General features: G+C 41.9%; 1 protein-coding gene across 1 annotated transcript in view; it reads right to left on the bottom strand.

Annotated features, from left to right (window-relative positions):
- Positions 1 to 5,696: 5,696 nt before the first annotated feature.
- syn2a (synapsin IIa) overlaps positions 5,697 to 22,633 on the bottom strand; it is a gene marked incomplete at its 5' end in the record, with an annotated part of 32,573 nt that continues 15,636 nt past the window's right edge. Inside the window, 10 exons of the mRNA XM_080733687.1 lie at positions 5,697 to 6,737; positions 10,231 to 10,374; positions 11,185 to 11,287; positions 12,464 to 12,538; positions 13,286 to 13,428; positions 14,274 to 14,336; positions 14,479 to 14,568; positions 15,760 to 15,916; positions 17,635 to 17,726; positions 17,906 to 17,963. Coding sequence (XP_080589813.1) covers positions 6,609 to 6,737; positions 10,231 to 10,374; positions 11,185 to 11,287; positions 12,464 to 12,538; positions 13,286 to 13,428; positions 14,274 to 14,336; positions 14,479 to 14,568; positions 15,760 to 15,916; positions 17,635 to 17,726; positions 17,906 to 17,963 — 1,054 coding nt within the window. The 3' untranslated portion in view covers positions 5,697 to 6,608. The remainder of the gene's footprint in view (positions 6,738 to 10,230; positions 10,375 to 11,184; positions 11,288 to 12,463; positions 12,539 to 13,285; positions 13,429 to 14,273; positions 14,337 to 14,478; positions 14,569 to 15,759; positions 15,917 to 17,634; positions 17,727 to 17,905; positions 17,964 to 22,633) is intronic.

Below are 22,633 nucleotides of genomic sequence, written 5' to 3'. Positions count from 1 at the left end.
TGTAAAGAACCAGAACAGAAAGTCCCTCCCTCTCACCTCATACGCTGGACTTTGGATTCACCGGAGGAGGAAACCCGTCGTCTGTCCTCTCAGGAATGTACAGTTTATTGGCTGAAGGCAGGAATATATCATCTTTTAAAAATGCTGTATAACTGCTGTCTGTGCTGGGAATCTTATGTAAAACGTAAAGGTTACTTGAGGTTATATTCTATTTCTATTCACAGACCGAGAGCCTTTGGGCCTTTGAGCCTTATTATGCAGAGCCAAAAGAGGGGGGAAATTGCAAAATGTCCATATTGGTGCAAGTTGTTTTTATTACTAAAAATGTCACCCAAATACAAATACGTGCATTAACATGCCATAACACCCCAAAACCAAGAAGACAAAGCAACCAAGTTATGACCAAGTTATACCAAATAACAAATGCTAAAATGCTCTTCTTTGGTTCCATACAGAACATTGTGTAAGTTTACGTACTGTAAGTTGTAAGCTTTCCATGCTGTTGTAATGACTTCAAACGCTCAACTCGGATATTAGCCAGCTTAAATTGAAATGCTTGCAGTAAGTCAAGAATACATAAAACATTATGTACATATAGGCCTACATAACATCTGAATGGACACTGATATCATAATATTATCAAAGTCATGCCATTGGTACCACAACATAGTAAAGGTAAAATATGTATGGTTTTCTATGTAGTCTACATAAGAAAACAGGAAGATGATAGGTGTTGGCTAAATTCATTTGCGAAACTAAAGCATGTGTGGTACAAGATGACTCCTAGTCAGAGAACAGACTGGCAAAAGACTTCCTTAGGGTGCGAATGGTTTCAGCGTTCACCGAATCCTCGCTGGCCGTACGAAAGAAGGACACATCCCTTAGTCCAAAGGCATTGCTCAGGGACTGGGACTTACTGAAAGACAAAGAGAAAGTAAAACGAAACTATTGACGTGAGACAAATAGGCTCACAAATGTTCTTGTGGACAATATGTACTGTATATCAAAAGTATTCATATCTGGACTTTTAAATGACTTTTTTCCTAGTATCGATTACTCGCACCATGGAGACTTGAATTCATGGATATTCTTTTGTTTTTGTCGCATTACTAAGCCAATAATTTGATGACCAGCAGTGGTTCCCTATGGAGACACAAATAACCTGCTTTGTTCCCTATGGAGACACAAATAAGAGTCTCCTCAAATTATTGGCTTAGGAATGTGACAAAAAACTAAAAAATCACACCCAATGTGAAGTGAGCGGTGGTCGTGCTTGCATAACGTCTTTAATTGGTAATTGGTGATGTATAATACAGGCTACACATGCACATTGCTATGGCAAAACGCTGAGGAAAAGTGGCTACAGATAGGTCTAGGATTTTGTAATATGATGTAATATGGCTACGCACACAAACATATTGCTATGGCAAAACGCTGAGGAAAACACATTGCTATGGCAAAACGCTGAGGAAAAGTGGCTGCAGACACACGCACAGCCACTTATAGGAGCGGTTTACCACCGCTCAAAATCCATGAATTCAAGTCTCCATGGGGTGTGTAATCAATAGAAAAAAAGTCATTTTGGGGTGAACTACTAACTACTAAATTGAATGGTATTAGTTTGAGTACCAAGGGCTGAAACCATTTCTCTCACCTCAGCGGTGGATGTGCCTGTTGCTCCTGCTGTTTAGTGCTCTGAGGCGGTGCCTCATCTCTGTGATGCTGCACGGCTGCTGCCTCCAGCTCAATGGACCCAGGCTGTTGGACTGGGGGTTGTCTCTGAAGGAGGCGCTTGGCAGGTGGAGCCGGGGCCGGGCGGACCTCCTCCGCGTCCTCGCCTGGGTGTGCTGCCGGGTCATCTGGAGGAACTTTGGCGGTCAACATTGGAGCGGGCCCTTGTGAAAGTAATCCCTTGGGTTCTGACGACCCCCCTAATTTCAGTACAAGAAACACTTAATGATAGATATAATCAAGGCAGGACGGAGAATCATGACTTTCGATTTAATGTCAGTTCGTTGATTAATATTCAAGGTTATATTTTACTCACAGTTCACGGGTTTATTCCTCAACGGGAATGACAACACAGGACTGCTGTCCGACAGTAGACACCATGTAGGGGAGGCGTAAAGCGACAAAATGGAAAACACAAAAGCGAAGATGCAATACTGCTATTCCACCATGCATTAGAAGCCATGCGGTTAATTTAGATAAATCATAAGTTTGTCAGTTTACTGGTTGCAGTAGTTTTCCCTCCTTTTAACAGAATATATTTTTAAATTCAGCCCTTTTTCTTTTTCTTTGTTCTTTCTTTTTTAATATCCCTCAAAACAGAATAATAAGAACATGGCGAGACAGACCAAACATATATTGCAAAGTAAGCTTTTATTGCCAGTGACATGGGGGAAATATCCATAATGGAATTGTTTCCACATTGTATTCTGTTTAAAACAGTCCAACACCAGTTTTAAAAGTACAGTTATTTAGTAAATTACCATGGTCCTAAATAGTTACAGTCTTTGTAAAATATACAGAACCTCCATATGGACACAATGACCAAATAATAATAAATAATTGGTCAACAAGAATCGATTGATTAAAGTGGAATTCCAACCAAAATTCAACCTGGATTATTGTATATTGTATATCGTTATCAACCGTATATATCATATTTTGCCCAAATCTAATCAACTTCTTCAGTTTAAAGTGCAGAGGATTTCTAGTGTAGGCCTACTATCTGGTTTTGCTGTTGGCTTCAGTCACAGACTTCCTTGTTTTGTCGCCGGATACTGACACATTTGACCCCCAAATTTCAGTAACTTCTGAATATTTCAAATAGCCAACATTGGATCCATAAGAATGTATTTAAATTCACCAGGAAACTATATTAAATTCTGAATCTGAGGTTGAAAATTGTTGGAAGATCACTTAATTTCTACTCTGTCGTTCGATGGAGACATACACGGGGGAAAAAAGCCAATCTCCAACCAGCTCACAATGCAGAGGGGTGGCCATTGCCATCCCCTGATGCCCCAAATGGCGCCCCTGTCACAATGCATCGCATCATGGCATATTGTGACCTTGTAGATCAGCTATTTTCGGTGCACGGCTCCAGCGTACGGTAGAGATCTGGCTTATAGTGGTGCAACTATTTTAAGACCGTGGTACATCTGCGCTATCCTCCGCTTGAAATCAACGTCATGGCATATTATCCTAGAAAACAAAACAACACTTTCCATAAAGCCTCAGGCATGGCTTTTACAAGGTTACTCTCACAGATCACAATGGCAGTCAACACACCTTGGAAAAGAATTGCACACAGAGCTTGCGGTACTATATCTAGAAACAAACGGTGGGAGAATGGTACAGATATATGTTTTTTTCTTCTTCTTTTCAACAGTTAAAATGGTCCATGTAGTTATTAATCTTATTATTGTTATTAGCATCTTATTGGATAGATATAGATCTCGTGGCCTCACTCAGAAAGCCACCCCGATCACAACAAAAGCGATTTCATGTCACTCCACCTTTTTAAAAAAAAAAAAGACAAGTGTCCAACACATTCAAACGCGGGGTGACACATTTGTGAATATAGCTTTATGAATAAATCATGGAGGAAGATCCGATTTCAAAAAGCAATTAAAAAAAGAAACATCAAGTAAAAACAAATCAATATTGCACTCTCCATCAGCTCGCACGGGAGGAGCATGATAAGGCAGTAACAGAGGCATGTCTCGCTGGCACCGTCGTCATGGCAACACCACAACGATAGCCGATATATCCAGCATAAAGGAGGATGCTGCAGTGGTAAGATCAGAGATTGTTGACATCTGGTAGTGGTTGTTGTTACAGCTCAAAACATTAACCCTCAAATACCTGGAACGTGGCACCGAGTGCCGCGCTGCGAGCTTGTAGATCTGCTATTTTTGAAAAAACTGGAAAATGTGTGCAAGTCCTTTGAATGTCTTTGACTCGATCGTTGACCCGACTTCTAAATCCTTCCTCTAAATCAGTGGTTGTCAAACCTTTTCGTGTCAAGGACCCCGAAAATTACAGGTATTTGGCCGGGGACCCCCATCTCAAATTATGTTGTTCCAGGGACCCCCCCAGAAGCAGAGATTTGAGTTACAAACGTTTGCTTTGAAAAATATATATTGAAAAAATTGCACATATTTTCACGATTTTTCCAAAAATAGCAGATCTACAAGCTCGCAGCGCGGCACTCGGTGCCGCGCTGTGAGCTTGTATATCTGCTATTTTTCAATAGTTAAAGCAGTCAATAATTCTAGGCCTAAATGGGTTAATGCGACGTTTTGAGGACCGGCGGTTGTTTGTTGTTTTTGGTCTCCACGCAAACACAGACAGAGCCAAAAGATGAATCACTGAAATGGTAATAATATTTACAGCGGGATCTATTGGAAGGAAAAGATTATTAAATGTAGTAAATAAAAAAAGCGTGTATTGTACTCTAAACTGTCATCTCTTATCAGAGATTCTCGGCGTGTATAACAGTCCTCTCCCGGATATTTATTTTACTGGAGTGCAAACAAGTGCCGTGTGTGTAAATAATTCATTCTTTGGCTCAAAAATTGCAAAAATGTATTGAAGTTGTTTGAATGTATGCATGTATGCAGCAGACCCCTCCACAGCATTGATTCTCAACCCTTTTTTTTCCATTTCAAGGAAGGACCCCCAGTTTGATATGCATTAGGCTACAACATTCCACCCCCCCCCCTCCCACCCTTATACAATGTGTACAAATGGAACCAGATGGACCCGTAAAAGCCTATCTACATCAATGCAACTCCTTGCAACATGCAACTACTTGCAACTGCGTGCAACCATTATCCATACAATGGTAGTTGCGACTAGTTGCATTGGTGCCGTCAGGCCTTAAGGGTCCATTTGGTTCCATTTGTACACTGTCCTACTGTAGTTACAGACCCATGAAGGGCCCATTTGGCCCCCCTAGCAGTGGTCCCCGAACCTATGGTTGAGAACCAGTGCTCTACGATATGTCTAATTGTGATATGACCTTTGTACATAATAAAATCTTGTAGTGAGGGGGGGAGGGTGTGTGTGGGGGACAGTGTAAAAAAAGACTAGTTACCAGCGCGCACTATCTAATTCGTCTATTCATTCTAAATAAGAAATATCTGTTATTCTGATATAGGTATGTCTCTAGAAGATCAACAACGTAACTTCCTTAAAGGTGATACACCATGACATTTCACTTTTCCTATTTTAAAACCTTTTTTTGGGGTCCCACTAGCACCTTCTATCCTCACAAAGTCCCATTTCTGACCGTTGTGGCTTTCTCTGGTTTTGAGAAGGCGAAGGTTAAAAGTATCCCACGGGTTCTCAAAACAGGCTGTCCAGATTTGCTGCCGATTGTGACGTCATCTGCCGATTGTGACGTTGTGAAAAATACAAAATAAAATAAAAAAAATAAAATAAAAAAAATATCTTTCTTCAAAAAAAAATTTTTTTTTCAAAAAGATTTTGGGTGGGGTGGCGCAGTTCAGGCCAAAGGTGGTACTGCAGCTGGAATGCTCTGAGAGCCATTCAAAAATGAGAGAGGCTCTCTATTCAGGAGTGGTAATTTAGCCTCAAACCTTTTGAAAAACGTTTTTGGGACATAAACAATATGACATAAATACTTTTTAAATGCATGGTGTATCACCTTTAACTTAAAAGTAAAGACAAACACACGTCAACGCTGAATCCTGATTGTGTTTGCAGCAGCACACCTCAGCCGTCTATTAATACGTGATCGTTAATGATCAATTAACATCTATTTGTGTATAACTTATATATAATACGCATTTCTTTATGACACATTCACAATGCACACAGCAGGTGGGGGTGGGGGGGGGGGCATAAGCTTTTAGATGTAACTGGCGATGTTACTTTTAACATCCCGGTCAATCAGAATACACTTATGAACAGACCTGTATTTTCTTCTTCTTCTATCAAACATGCAAAACAAAAATAAATATCTATTATTATCCAGTTAATATGTACGAAAATAAAATCACCGTACTACAAACATACACACCCCACGTGTACATTATTCAGATATATACACACACACGCACATGTCAAACTGCACAAGAATGGAACCACAGTTTGAACGATATTTAAAGGTACACAGCAAAAAAAGAAGAAAAAAAAAACGAAGAACGGAAAAAAGGAAGGGAGAGGGGTGGGGGTTAGCTGGGATCACACAGAGCAGCACTGAAGTGTAGGCACAATCATCAATCATCAAAACAGCCCCAAAGAAAAGAATCCACATCAGCTTTACAGAAACAAGGGTAAAGAACCTCTACAAGCACACGGAATCAACAGGTCAACAGGTAGACACAGGGTACATATTGACACTGCATAGAGGAAAACAAAACCCAGTCCAGGGAACAGCTTTTTATCCTCAGCCCGGCGGGGGGCCGAGCCAACGTCACCATAAGATCGGAGTCTAGCTAGCTTAGTAGCACCCACACATACACGTCTTCTCGTGTCAGTGTGTTTGGCTATAATATACTGTACATCATGGTTTTATCTGTCTAGACGTTTATACGACCTCCCTTTTTTTTATCTCCTGGGGGTGACGTTGTTTAGTTGGCCTGGACTGGTTTTGGCCCCACGGCAACGCCATTACAGTCCAGAATGTACTGCAGACAACCTTGAGGTGGGTGTGCGGTACCGTTCTTGGTGGGTTCCGACGCCAGCTCCCCCTTCTGGCCCTGGAAAAGAGGCGGATGAATAATTCATTATATTAGAGGTAGTTTAAGTGCATAGACTGTAATATTAATGGACAGCTTCCCGACATTTGGTATCTAAAGACCGTAAATGAATCCTGTTCTTCAGCTATTTCAAATCCGCCGCCTGCTAACGATCAAAGGGATGCTATTGGCTGCAACCGCAGCGAGGGCGGGTCTTCACTCGGAACCAGTAGAGAACCAGTATTGAGATTACAAAGGGCCTCATTCACCAATAACTTTGTAAGTTTTCTTCTTAAATTTCTTCCTAAGTGAATTCCTAAGAGAAGTCGAGTCAGATTCATGAAAACGTTCTTAAAAGGCAGATTTGTTCGTAACTTTGTTCTTATGATGAATCCTCTTAAAGGTGATACACCATGCATTTAAAAAGTATTTATGTCATATTGTTTATGTCCCAAAAACGTTTTTCAAAAGGTTTGAGGCTAAATTACCACTCCTGAATAGAGAGCTTCTCTCATTTTTGAATGGCTCTCAGAGCATTTTCAGCTGCAGTACCACCTTTGGCCTGAACTGCGTGAAATTTCATGGTGTATCACCTTTAACTTGAAGGGGTGTGCCAGTTAATCCTAATTATCGGTAGACGCCCCACATATCCTAATTTGCATTCCTATTACCATAGGGGGCCGCCCACAAATCCCCATATAAGGCACAGCTTCATGACACTAAGAACCGTTGGTGAAAGAGGCCCAATGTCTTGCCACCAGGTGAAACAGGTACATCTGCTGGGCCATTGATAGGACCAGCAGGCTCAACGAGAACCCAAAAGAGTGCAAGAGAGTGTTCGTTCAGTAACAGGGGTGTACCCATCTCTCCACCTCTTTAATAAACGGGAAACCTTTTTTTTAGGTGGATTGCCAATTTCAACCAATCAGTTTATCAGTTGAAATGTCATGGTGTTCCAGTTCCAATTTTGTCTGCTCAATTCTCTGTGTCATAACTAAATCACTCCCCCTACCTTTAATCCAGTGACATGTCGTTAAATGTTCATATGCTTTGGCTGCTGTGATATATGAATGACATAGGCTTTTTGTAATTTCCTTTGGCAAAGTGCAATTTACAATTTTCACTTTTGGCAGACCCTGCAAATCCAACCAACGTACAAGGTCGCTATAACTGCCAGGAAACTTGGCTAACTATCAATCAAAATGATAAGTGGTCAAGGTGCTAAAAGTGCTAAGATAACAAATATGCAGTGGTGGGGAAAGTGCCCAATTATTTTACTTCAGTAAAAGTATCAATACTGCATTATAATGATTTATAATGACTCCACACACCCTCTTCGTCCCTCATTTGAGCTGTTACCATCGGGCAGGAGGCTTAGAACAAAACTAGCAAAGAAGAAGGGCTATAAGACATCATTTGTGCCAACTGCAGTGGAGATTTTAAATAAGGAAATATTTGAATAGCTCCAACCCCCCACAGACCTTGATCACTGCACTGTCTCTATGTTGCTATGTCAGGGGATGCATTTTATATAGTTTTAATGCATTGTGTATTTTATGTATATTTTACTGTTGTATACTGACTGACTGCCTGTGTGCCAAAGACACATTTCCATTTTATGCAAAATTTGATGGACAATAAAGTTTTCTTATCTTATCTTATCTTATCTTATGTAGAAACACTCTGTTACATTTACTTGAGTAAAAGTACAATAGTATTGGCATCAAAATATACTTAAAGTACCAAAGTAAATGTACTCATTACCAGAATGTCTCGTTTCACAAGTTTTCATTATGTATAAAATGTTATGAAAATCTTTTGAAAATAGCAGGTCTACAAGCTCACCACGTGTCGCATCGTGATACGTTGTGAGCTTGTAAATTGTCTGTTTTCAAATAACCAAAGTTTAAATAGTTCTGAAGTGTTTAATGTTTTGTGATAGTAATCAAAATCTACAAAGTAACTAGTAACTAAAGTTTTCAAATCATTGTATTTGAGTATAGTACAATATTTGTCTGTGAGATGCAGTGGAGTAGAAGTAAAAATAGGCCAACTGAAAATTGGAAATAGTCCAGTACAGTACAAATACTTCACAAGAGGACATGTACTTAATTACTTTCGACCACTGCAAGTATGTGCTTAGGATGCATAGGAGCTACTGTAGGATAGGGGTCTTCAATGTTTTCAGTCCAAGGACCCCTTAGTTGAGAGAGAGATGAAGCAGGGACCCCGACAACCTTTTCATAGATTCCATATAGTTTCATCGTTTGACAGCACAATCATCAGTGTATTTTGGATTCATGTCAATTTGTGTTTTCAGATATTTAACCACTTGAGCCGTCAATACTTAACAAACTTGACCTTTTACTCTGTACTAAGTCTGCTCTTTTTTCCCTCTACACCAAACCTCTTTGCCGAAAATAGCCTATCTACAAGCTCACAACGCCTCGCAGCGCGAGGCGGTGTGAGCTTGTAGATCTGCTATTTTTGGCTACAGTTCTCAGAATATGGACACTAGGGTTCAAGTTGTTAATATAAAAAGGATCGGAAGATTTGGAGGACCCCCTGTAGTAACTCTGAGGACCCCCTAGGGGTCCCGGACCCCCTGTTGAAGACCCCTGAGCTAGGATATAACAAGCAGAAAACCAAACCTGGCTTCTACCCAAATACCGCTGTTAGAATCTGTCGACAAGTGGATAACACACTGCATCCCTGAGCTGTTCGTTGGCTGAGGAGGGATTTCTCAGTACGCCTCGGGCTCTGTCCGCTGCTGTTCTTGTTCTATTGTTGTGCTATTGTCTCGTTATATTATTATAGCCAAGGGGAACGTGTTGGGTGGATCTGTGTTGTATTTGTGATTAATGTTTTTGGTTTATGTTCATTTAGAAGAGGAAGGGAAGCCTGCACGCCGTGTAATATCTCCCAGTAGAAGAATGTATTAAAGTTTAACAACGTTCCAACGCTCATCAATTGACCTGATGAGGACCCGATAGGGTTGAAAACGTTGTTAAACTTTAATATATTTTTCTACTGGGAGGTATTACACGGTGTGTGGACTACCCTTCCTCTTTTGTATTTTAGTTACAGCACCCGCTTGTAAATCTTTGTTGGGATGTGCATGCTTCCCTTTGGACCCTTTGAAGAGGGCCACTGTATTTTCACATTCACTCCAGAGGGCCACAATGCTTATACAGTCAAAAATAGCAAAGAATAGCCGATCTACAAGCTGATATTCTTGCTATTTTTGAATTGGAATACTGAAAATGTAATATCAAATGCATGTATATGTTCTTATTTTAACTTTTAACCGTAATGAACTTAAATTCAAATACATTAGACATAACAAAAAAAGACTAGTGCTAAGTCATTAAGCTACTAATATAGACTGAAGTAATGAGTCGTGTTTGAATGGTTGGAATTGTAACAGCTGAAATCAATCAATATTGGAATTACATCATGGCAAGGCAACTGCACAACCCAAACCTCTTAAACTAAGCTTCCTATTAGTTTTTACCTGAGGCTGTATGGTGGTGGGTCTCTGGGCCGTGTTCGCCGTCTTCTCTGAAGTCTGCTCCATTCTTGTCAGCACCAGGTCTGCAATGAGCTGCCTGTCCTCAGCCTGGTGTTCCCCTACCAGAGGCATGGAGGAGCCCACCACCTGAGAGCAAAACAATGTGTATCACCCTACTGTAGTGTCATTGTACCCGTTGTTTCCCTGTCTTTCTGTGTACCTTTAGTACCCATATATGGAGAATTGGAGATACCTGATGTCATTAGTATTTGCCCATACCCTGTCTATTGGCATGCCCATATGGACATATCGGTCGGACAACCGCATATCCAATTGATTGATTGATTGAAGACTTTATTAGAAGTTTGCATAGAAAAAGGTACAGTTTCATGACGGTACAGTTCACTGGTACAAGGTCAACTAAAAGGAGATCCTAGAAAAGCACTTGGCTTATTTACACAGGAAACCATTGAAGTATACAACATTGAATAACAGACGGATAGAACGACTCGGCAGCAGGCTCCGTACTCCCTCGAATCCTTGCTGATGCAGAGTTTGAAGTCAGTCGGTCACGTATATATGCACACGACCATATAGAGTCTATATTATGGCCGATCCGACCGCTATGTCTATGGTCTATATTATAGAGTATAGACCATGGACATAGCGGTCGGATCGGTGGCTCTAGGTAACTGGGCCCCAGATATGCCTATATATGGGCATATTGGGTTTGTTTCTGGTTATGTCTGAGTCAGAGTGATTGGCCCAGTAGCCAGTATTTTTTAAATTTTAGTTTACAAATAAAATATGATTCTGGAAACATTTCACTACATGTGCTCTAAATAGGCAAGGCAGTAAGACAGTAAGTGGTGAAATAAGTTGTAAATACCCAGGCATGATAAATCACCAAACTTAAATGAAGCAAATGCCTTTCATTATAAACCTGTAAAACGGTACCTCTGTGATGTAATCTTTGCCATCTTTCCCGTGGATGGCTTTGACCGCGCAGATCTCCAGACCTCCAAAGATCTCTGAGCAGGTATCTACCCACAGCTTGTACCTGGACACGAGACAAGATGGCGTCACACCAAATTCTGGGCCCTGGGTACAAGGATTCACTGCGGGCCCCCCGTGAATGTTAACTATTGAAAAATAGCAGATATACAAGCTCACAGCGCGGCACCGAGTGCCGCGCTGCGAGCTTGTAGATCTGCTATTTTTGAAAAATTGTGAAAATGTGTGCAAGAAAACTCAAACTTTTTCACCCCCAAAATGATATGTATTTGGCCACGGACCCCCATCTCAAAATATTTAGTTCCAGGGACCCCCCCAGAAGCAAAATTTGAGTTACAAATGTTTGCTTAAAAAATACATATTCAAAAATGTGCGCACATTTTCACGACTTTTCAAAAATAGCAGATCTACAAGCTCGCAGCGCGGCACTCGGTGCCGCGCTGTGAGCTTGTATATCTGCTATTTTTCAATAGCTAAAGTTACTAGGGCCCCTCCACCTTGGGCCCCACTATCCCCCCCTTGTGACGCCCCTGTCAATACTGACAATAGAACAGCAGTTTCACTCCAAATACAGCACAAGACTAGACTCGCCGCTAGTACGAGCGTTCTGAGAGCTGCGCTCTCAAAATGCTCTTCTCGTGATCGATCGTACTGATTTGCTCTGTCAGTGCAAGACATTTGCCAACAAAAGGGAGTCTAGCGGTGCGCCTCAGCCTAATACGGCTAGTCCGGTGCGTCACAGAAGCAGGGACAACAGTTGCAGACAGGATCGGACAAAAGCCTTTTATTCGGGTGCTATGAAAAAAAAAGAATGAGTGATCTTTCGAACCTTGCTGAGAGTCATTATTGACTCTGTCATGATTGAGTCATGATTGACTCTCTGAGGAAGACTGAAAGATCAAAACGTCAGTCATTCTTTTTTGTACAAGCACCAGAATAAAAGGCTTTAAAGGGATATTTCACTTTCAAATCAAATAGTAAATACATTAAACATAAAAAAATAATATTTTAAAAATGTTTTTTTTAAATTGTAATGCATGAGGGGGGCGATTTTTCCATTACGTCTTACTTTTTCTTTTAATATACCGTATTTTTGAATGTTTATTTGAAAGTGAAATATCCCTTTAGCTGTCCAAGCTGCTCTGGTGTCAATCCCTTCTACATTTGCCAACCTGTTGCAGGGTGCGAGACATTGGCAGGGGGCCGGCCTTCCAGAACTCACCTGTCAGTCATGGCCACCTGTTCCAGCATGGCTGAGCCGGTGTTGGTTTTCCAGTTACCAGATATAGAGGTTCTCCTGAAGGGTAGAAAATAACACCATGGAAGATATGAGCAGGTTTTAACCCACTAAAACAGAGTCAAATGTGTCAGTTTAGATTTTTTTGCATTGGCTATTCAAAAATATCAGATGTACAAGCTCACAGCGTGTCCCTTCGTGCTATTCGAGAATAGCGATCTCCAAGGTTTTGTCTGCCGTGTAAAGTGGTCTGATGGGTGAGGTCGTGAGCATTATCAGAGCATATACAACATCTTATGAATGTAGTATTATCATTAAAATCGTAAGGTTTTGACAATTATTTGGGGGCCCACAGGTTGAGAATCACTGAGATCATGCATAGGGCTGTCACGATTATGACATTTTACATGACGATTAATTGTCACTCAAATAATTGCGATTAACAATTTAATTGTGTTTTTGTCATTGATAATTACATTTCTGTTTGGCTTTTAGCCTTTGAAGTTGCACATGGTAGATATGACACATAACCTAAATATACAAAGACATTACTGACATATTTGACAACTTTATACTTAAAAAAGAACATTGATAGTGGAAATTGACCATCCACAAGCTCACAACGCGTCGCATCGTGACGTGCTGTGAGCTTGTAGATCTGCTATTTCCACAAAAAAAAAATACTTTAAAAAAAAATAAAAAATGTTCAACGTGGAAACGATTATGAAAAATAATCGCGATTAGACGATTATGTAATAATTGTGACAGCCCTAATCACGCCCAAAGTGGTTAAATGTCACATCATACATGTATGCTTTGTAGTCGCTGCCAATCTTCTGGATTCTGACGTCGTACTTGGAGTCGATCAGAGGTTCTGTGGTGGTGTAGGTCTGGGTCAGAGCCACCACACTGGCAATGTCCTGGAACTTAGTGTGGTTCTCCACCTTTACCTGTCAATAACACATGTGTTTTGACCCATATCAAACCAGAAGGCATTGTATTGAGTTTGCTTTTGATGACCAAAATAAAGATATTAATACCATTAATACCACTACTAAAAACAATAATAAACAGACAAATACCCACCCAGCACAAAAGGACACATGGATTTACAAACAGTATCTAAGCATATATTTCATATTCCCCTAATCTACCTACAGCGAGAGAGAGAGAGAGAGAGAGAGAGATGAAGCAGGGACCCCCAAAACCATAGATTCCATAGTTTCATTGTTTGACAGTACCATCATCAATATATTTTGGATTCATGTCAATTTGTGTTTTCAGATAATTAACCACTTAAACCGTCAATACTTAATAAACTTTACCTTTCACTCTGTACTTAGTCTGCTCTTTTCCCCTCTACACCAAAGCTCTTTGCCGAAAATAGCCGAACTACAAGCGCTGCGAGGAGTTGTGAACTTGTAGATCTGCTATTGTTGGCTAAAGTTCTCAGAATATGGATTGGAAGATTTGGAGGACCCCCTGTAGTAACTCTGAGGACCCCCTAGGGGTCCCGGACCCCCTGTTGAAGACCCCTGACCTACAGTATTCTATACTTTGTTGCAAAAGTAACAAAAATAACCGAACTACAAGCTCACAATCACGTTGCACAGTCACACATGTGAGCTCGCGGAACGGTTATTTTTGAAAAATGCAATAATTTCATCTGCCATGACATGCCAAAAAATATGGACGGCAGGATTAAAGTGTGTAAGTGGTTATATAAACACTGAACCAATAAAAAGCGTTAACAAGAGCCTGGGACTAAACAATAACTCGTAAAGCATTTTCATACCTTTCCAATGCCAGAGTGGGCGTGTCCAATCTTCACAACGACAGGGAACGTAGGCATGGTAACCTGGCGTGGGAGAAAAGCTGACGTTGATGTTTTTTGTTCTGCCACGTTGTTCATTGTCTTGTTTCACAATCTCCCCCTTTGAAGAGGCTGTTTATTGCCTTTATTGCCACAAGTGTTGGATTTTAATGATGATGATGCTCACCATCTCTTTGTAGTTTGGATAGAAGGTTTGTTCAATCAGAGGGAACTTCTCTGATCCCAGCTTCCTGAAGGTGTTGATCAGCTGGGCAAACTGCACGCGCACGCACGCACGCACGCACGCACGCATGCACGCACACACGCACACACACACACACACACACACACACACACACACACAAAGAAAGAGAGTCAAGATGCTATTATTGATGCATTCTCTAAAAGCTGATTGCATCTAATAAAGTACATAGTATGCGTGTGTGCATGTGCGTGGAACACAAATATTACAGTGTATCGTCGTTGTCGGGTGGAAACCTTGTATGTCCAAAACTCTTCGCTTGGCATGTATCATTTTGAAAAATGATTTAAACTAGTGAAAACAGACGATCTACAAGCACACAACGCCTCGCACCGCGAGGCGTTGTGTGCTTGTAGAGCTACTGTTTTCACTACCTTTGTGCGACAGCCTTGTCGTGATCTCATGATCTCATGATGTAGCAGGGCTTTACTTCGCGAAAAAACAAACAAATTTGAAACTTGGAGATACGAGGTTTCCGCCCCGACAGGAGTATTATTTTAAGTTTAACAAGACTAATGCAATGTAAATGCATGCAGGCTGTGTGCCTACCACCACCCAGGGCTTGTGGCAGAGTTTATAGATGATATGTGACACCCCCGGTGTCACACAAAATTATGGGCCCTGCATGGGTACAAGGATTCACCGCGGGCCCCCGCACAATTATTTTGTACTTTAACTATTGAAAAATAGCAATATAAAATACACCGAGTGCCGCGCTGCGAGCTTGTAGATCTGCTATTTTTTTTAAATCGTGAAGAATTTGTGCAAGTCTTTGAATATTTCAAATCCTTCTAAGGTTTTTTGAAAAACCTATGTTTCTATGTCAGTGGCACTCAAACCGTTTCATGTGAAGGACCCCCAAAATGATATGTATTTGGCCACGGACCTCCATCTCAAAATATTTCGTTACAGGGACCCCCCAGAAGCAACATTTGAGATACAAATGTTCGCTTAAAAAATACATATTATTCAAAGATTTGCACACATTCTCACGACTTTTCAAAAATAGCAGATCTACAAGCTCGCAGCGCGGCACTCGGTGCCGCGCTGTGAGCTTGTATATCTGCTATTTTTCAACAGCTAAAGTAAGGCCCCTACACCTTGGGCCCTAGTAACTCAGTCCCACTTCCCTCCCCCTTGTGACACCCCTGGATATGTGTATAACAGTAACCCAGCAGGCTGCTGTGTGTGTGTGTGTGTACCTACCGCCCAGGGCTTGTCGCAGAGGTTGTAGATGGAGTCCAGGGAGTTGATGCTGGGGACGCCTCCGTACTGCAGGCCGATAATCAGATTGCGGAAATCCTCGTTCTGGGTCATGCTGAAGGCATGTTGACGGATGAGGACAAAGTCTGGCTTGAAAGACCTGTGCAAATAAGACACATGGAAGAGATGTGGGAACTAAGAGACTGTCTACACCAGTAGTTAGTTCTCATACTTTTTCGTGTCAAAGAGCCCCAAATTGATATATATCGTCGTTGTCAGGTGCAAACCTTGTATGTCCAAAACCGTTTGTTTTGTATTTATCATTTTAAAAATGATTTAAACTAGTGAAAACAGCCGATCTACAAGCACACAACGCCTCGCACCGCGAGGCGTTGTGTGCTTGTAGATCTGCTGTTTTCACTACTTTTGTGAGACGGCCTTGTATGATGAAGCGAAGAAGGGCTTTACTTAGCGAAAAAACATACAAATTTGAAACTTGGAGATACAAGGTTTCTGTCCGACAGTGAGGATATACAGTATTTGGCCGCAGACCACCTATCCGTAAATGTTTTGTGCCAAGGAACCTCAGAACAAAGGATTTGTGTTAAAGATTTTCAAACACTTTCAAGGTTTTTCAAAAATATTCAAAAATTCCTTGCAGCACGGCACGAAGTGACACGTTGTGAGCTTGTATAATATCCACCATGTTTGAATAGCCAACATACAAAATATGGATAAAGGAGTTAAAATGTGTTCGGCTGTCTCACATTGTCGTATAATGAGGTAATCAGACGTATAAATCAGGCTTCAGTGTCTTCAGAGTGTTGGAAAGTGAACAAACCTAGCAAAAGAATCTGCTTCGCAAAGATATTCAACTTGATTTTTATTTTTATATATTCTTTTGCAGTTCAGACTTCATTAAACCAATCTGATTCCAATCCGGAGACACCAAAAATCTGATTAGGGCTGCCAGTGTGAACACAGCCATAGAGAAATGTGACATTATGCAAATGTGTGCAGTTTTTTTACTTTATTTCACCATCAGCATAATTTGTGATGAATGCTGTTTAGAAAAACCGTCACACAGCTAGAATAAAAAGGTGCGTATGCAAACAAGTGCACATCAACAATGAAAAGGAATACGCCCGCGCACTGCCGAACTGCTTGGTACAGGAGGAGCATATGTAGCAGGTTTCGGTCACTGATGACCTCCTTCGTGCAGGTGATGAAACGCTGTAAAACCTCTTATGCTGGGAAAGTTGGAATCATTCCTGGCCATGCTGTTCTTTTCCCCCACCCTTGTGGCAGTATTATGTTGTGCGTAGATGTATGCGTGCGTGCATGTGTGTGTGCTGTGTGTATGTGTCAGGGACGTGCTGGCCATTGGGAAAAGCGGGACAACTCCCGAACGGCCGGTTCATTCTCGGGCCGGTCCAGGCTGGGCCATTAGGAAAAAATCTAACTGTTTGCACAAAAGTAAAAATTAAACTGTTTGCACAAAAGTAGTGAAAACAGCAGATCTACAAGCAGACAACGCCTCGCACCGCGAGGCGTTGTGTGCTTGTAGATCGGCTGTTTTCACTAGTTTAAATCATTTTTTAAATGATAAATACAAAACAAACGGACATACAAGGACATAACAACGGACATACAAGGTTTCCACCCGACAACAACGAAATATAGGCCTAATTCATGTAATTGGCCCACTGGCTTGTCACTTGTCATGATCTGAAATGGCAAATCTAGTAGCAGCAGCGCTATAGAGAGAGATCTCTCTATAGCGCGCAATGAGGGCCTCTCCAACTCTTTTTTCCCGGGCTGAATCAGGGGGCCCAGCACGTCCCTGGTATGTGTGTTCACATGCACCCATCATCTCACCTGACAACCTTGGTACCATTCCTCAGCACCTGCAAGTCAACGGTGCACGTCCCGTTGGCGTACGCCACAATGTTGATCTCATTGAACTCCGCCTGAAGACGGATAAATAGATTCATAATTAAAAACAAACTCCACCAGGGAAGGTTGAAAAATAAGACCCAGAAACTCAAAACAAACTCTGCCCGAAGCTAGATAGATAGAGACTCATAATTAAAAACAGCAGACAGACAATGTGTGAAGTAAATATTATGGGCTTTGCTGAAAAGCTCACCTGTTCCACTCTGATGTCAAAATCCCCTTGCACTTTCTTCCCCCGGAACAGTTTTGCCCTAAGAAACAGAAACACAATGAACTCAACACTAGGGCATTCACGAATAGTGACTTTTAGTATTCGAATTATTTGACCTGAAAGTATTCGAATAGTCGAATATTCGACAGGACTGGCCAAACTGTCAAATATTAAGTAAGCAAGAGGCGAACATTGTGAAAATAGCCGATCTACATGCTCACAACGCCTCGAGTTGCGAGGCGTTGTGAGCATGTAGATCTGCTATTTTCACAATATTTATCTGCGGAACCGAGTCACATTAAATGTAATACCTACAATTCCAAGTCCTTGCCAGGGTGGGGGTCCCCAGTTCAAATATGTTTATTTTGGGGTCACGGCCTAAAAAGGTTTGAGAACCCCTGGTATTAACAAATTCATCCACCAGGGGCCTATCTAGCCAAGCTTTATAAACAATATATTTTTTAAAGAGAAAACAATAAAAAAATAAAAATAAGCGAATTCGGTGAACAACATCGAATAGTGACTTTGATATTCGAATATTCAAATATTCAAATATTTGGTGAATGCCCTACTCCAGGGGTCTTCAACGTTTTCAGGCCAAGGACCCCTTTAGTTGAGAGAGATGAAGCAGGGACCCCCAAAATCATATAGTTTAATCGTTTGAGATCACAATCATCATTGTGTTTTGGATTCATGTCAATTTGTGTTTTCAGATATTTAACCACTTGAACTGTCAATACTTAATAAAGTTGACCTTTCAATCTAGCCGATCTACAAGCTCACAACGCCTCGTGCTGTGAGGCGTTGTGAGTTTGTAGATCTGCTATTTTTGGGTTCGGGTTAGGTTCTCAGAGTAAGGACACTAGGGTTCAAGTGGTTAATATAAAAAAGAAGAAAAAGGTTCCTATCACACAAAGATTTGGAGGACCCCCTATAGTAACTCTGAGGACCCCCCTAGGGGTCCCGGACCCCCTGTTGAAGACCCTTGCCCTACTCAACACAAAGAAATTCTACTGGCGGGCCTCAGCCTAATACGGTTAGTCCAGTGCCTAACAGGTACAGGGACAGCAAATGGTAATTTGACTGTGAGGTCAAAAGCACAGATTAATAGACTAGCTCGGATTGCATTGAAGGTGATGGGTGTGAGGGAGCACCCCACCCTTCAAGCAATATTTGAGGAAAGTGTAGTTAAGAAAGCTAAGAGAATAATTGCTGACCCCTCTCATGTTCTGCATTCAGAATATGAACTGCTACCCTCTGGTAGACGTTATAGAGTCCCAGTTAAAAACAAGAAAATACATTTGAACAGATACAAATACTCATTCATTCCCATATCCGTTACTCTGCTAAACTCAGGCAGTTAGTAGGGTGTGATGACTCTAGTGTAATGTAGTGTAATGTAATGTAATGTATGCACTTGACCTGCATGTCAGCACTGTGTGTTGTGCACTATTCGTTGTAATTTATTTTCTGTCTGTCTTGTCCTGTTGTATGTTATGTAGCAGCCTGCATGTCCAAGACAAATTCCCTTCTGGACAAAATAAATGAATCTTGAATCTTGAAATAGTTGCAGGAGAGAGATGACGTGGCTCGGACAGTTGAAGCCTTTTTATTCAGGTGCTAGTATAACAAAGAATGACTGACGTTTCCATCTTTCCATCTTCCTATGGGTCACGAAAGATCATCACATCAGTCATTCTTTGTTAGACTAGCACCTGAATAGAATGGCTTCAACTGTCCAAGCTGCTCCATCTCTCTGCAACAAAGAACTGGACCTTTGATAGAATACACCCAAACAAACACCACAAGTCTCCTCTCTATCCATACATCAGGGGTCTTCAACGTTTTCAGGCCAAGGACCCCTTAGTTGAGAGAGAGATGAAGCAGGGACCCCCACAACCTGTTCATAGATATAGTTTCATTGTTTGACGGCACGATCAACAGTGTGTTTTGAATTCATGTTAATGTGTGTTTTCAGATATGTAACCACTTGAACGGTACCTTTCACTGTACTTAGTCTGCTCTTTTCCCCCTCCAAAGCTTTGCCGAAAATGGCCGATCTACAAGCTCACAATGCCTCGCAGCGCGAGGCGTTGTGAGCTTGTAGATCTGCTATTTTTGGCTAAAGTTCTCAGATTATGGACGATAGGGTTCAAGTGGTTAATATAAGAAAGGGGGAACAAATCAAAAAGATTTGGAGGACCACCTGTAGTAACTCTGGGGACCCCCATAGGGGTCCCGGACCCCCTGTTGAAGACCCCTGGTCTACATTGTTGCTTAGCCTATGTGTCTCTTGCAATCAGCACTTAAACAATAACCAAGGAATTGAATCTAACACACTTTGTTAACTTAATACATCAGATTTGCAGGCTTTGGCTGAGCACCGTCGATTCATATCGCCAACACAATTTCATGAACACACAGCGCCCCTTCGAGACTGATGAAGGCATTTGTGCATTCTAACATTTCTATTCATTGCTTCTTCTCTATGCCACATTACTGCAGCAGCACGTTATCCATATACAGTAGATTCTAGTTGGCATTTCCCTATGAATGTTACAATGCCATTGCCACCTAGTGGGACGTTGGTGAATGATGCAGTGCAGTCCTATGCCTTCGGAACAGGGCAATGGCAACGTCATAAAATGGCTGCACCTCACCAGTCACCAGGCAATTTAACATCGTTACAAATTCAAATCACATCTCGGAATCCTAGTCTTTTTATTGGCAGTATGCTCACACAGGCATTTGACTTAGTCCATTGCACACAGGCAGACAGGGGGAACAAATCACACTCGATAAGAGATAATAAAGTATATAAAAGCAAAAGCAAAGTATGAGTATAAAAGTCAAATCAGGAGGAGAATAGGCGTATTGGATGTGTATGCGCTTCTGTAATGACATGGCATATATCACCTTTTAATAAACAAACCAATAGATTAATAAATGTTCTGCCTGACAGAAACAACCACATAAGACAGAGGTCTTCAACAGGGGGTCCGGGGCCCCTAGGGGGTCCTCAGAGTTACTACAGGGGGGCTACCAAATCTTTGTGTGATAGGATCATGTTTTATACATTAATCACTGGCACCCTAGCATCCCTATTATAGTGGAACATTAGCCAAAAAATAGCAGATCTACAGGCTCACAACGCCTTGCAGCGTGAGGCGTTGTGAGCTTGTAGATCGGCTATTTTGGGGCACAGAGGATTTGTGTAGAGGGAAAAGAAGAGCAGCAGACTAGTAGGTATTGACAGTTCAAGTGGTTAAATGTATGCAAATACACACTAATCCAACCTACACAGATGGTACTGTGCTGTCAAACAAGTCTAAGTAGTATAAGATATCGATGAACATTGCAAAACAATTTCATACGATATGTAGTGGGGGTCCCTGCTTCATCTCTCTCTCAGCTAAGTGGTCCTTGGCCTGAAAACGTTGAAGACCCCTGATATAAGACATTGCACATGCCTAGTTAGAATTAACGTGACCCAATATCCTGTATGATGTACCAGTAGGCCTAAACTGAAACATGTCTGATGTTTGTATTGCTGAACATTGAACGATGTCATTATACTGGAAAAACCACAGATGGAGACGGCAGAGCATCGAACAGAAGAGTTCTTTGGATTTCTGCTAGGCTGATGTCAGCTGTGATCCGTCGTGCCGCTGCACACTGCAGCGGCAAACACTTTAACAACACAGACTAATGAGCTCTGAAAGCCCTAGTGTCGGGGTGGGGAACATTAAAGCACTCCCTTCTCCCCTTCACTCAAGTTGCCATGGAGTTGGTCGCAGTTAATTCATCCCATAAAGCTTCCCAAGGTTACAACTTAACGCGGCAGGGAAGCCTTAACGGCTGATTTATACCTAATTGTGTGCCGTCGTTGCCTTGCACCGGAAGCAGACGATCTGCTAGCTCACAATGCGCGGCAGCGCTGCACGTTGTGAGCTTGCGGATCTGCTGTTTTTGGTGCGAGATACGACGCGCGACCCGGTATAAATCAGATCACTGACTGGCAGTAGACAAGCAGAGAGAAGCTGTGTAGCTCTGAAGAGACATTCAGAGGATCTGGGAGCCCAGGAGGCGGAGGGTTGCACGGGCTGCATTTCAATTTCTGGTTTAGTTAGCCTACTTCACACCTTTCCCATTCTTGCCTGTCAATGATGTCTGGATTGAGGTTAAGCCATCAGTACAAAAAAATCTCCCCTTTCGATTTGATCAGAGGTTTAATTCCCCTTGTCGGAATCCCCTCTCCGCAATATCAGCTGAAACTAATAGGCCCCGCGTGTTAAACAATTATGTCCCCTCCCGCTTGTATGAGATTGACTGACTGAACTCTCTACTTTATTTTGAGCCGCGGCGGGAAGCCGCGGCGAACAGAATCTTTATTCTGATAAGTGAGACGGCGCCATCTGTTTTCCCTGCCGCTAGAGCAAACACAATATAGGGCAGCTCTCCTTGGAGCATGCAGCAAAACACGCTTTTTCTGTGACTGACGTCTTCATGATAAATGAGCCGGGGCCAGTTGTTTTAAAGCAAAACAACAGCTTCGCCGTCTCCATATAATTAGGGGAGATCAATTCATTTCACAGCTAATATGGTGATTTCTCTAGGGACAGCGCGCCCCGGCCTCCGCGGCCCGCGTGATCTAATGGTGATTGCATCCAGGGGCGTCACACGAGGGGGGGGGGGGGGGAGTGGGACTGA

The sequence above is a fragment of the Nannobrachium achirus genome (assembly GCF_963921795.1).
Source record: "Nannobrachium achirus genome assembly, chromosome: 9".
Taxonomy (NCBI): Eukaryota; Metazoa; Chordata; class Actinopteri; order Myctophiformes; family Myctophidae; genus Nannobrachium; species Nannobrachium achirus.
Note: the sequence above shows the minus strand (reverse complement) of the source record. Positions and strands in the feature narration are given on the sequence as shown.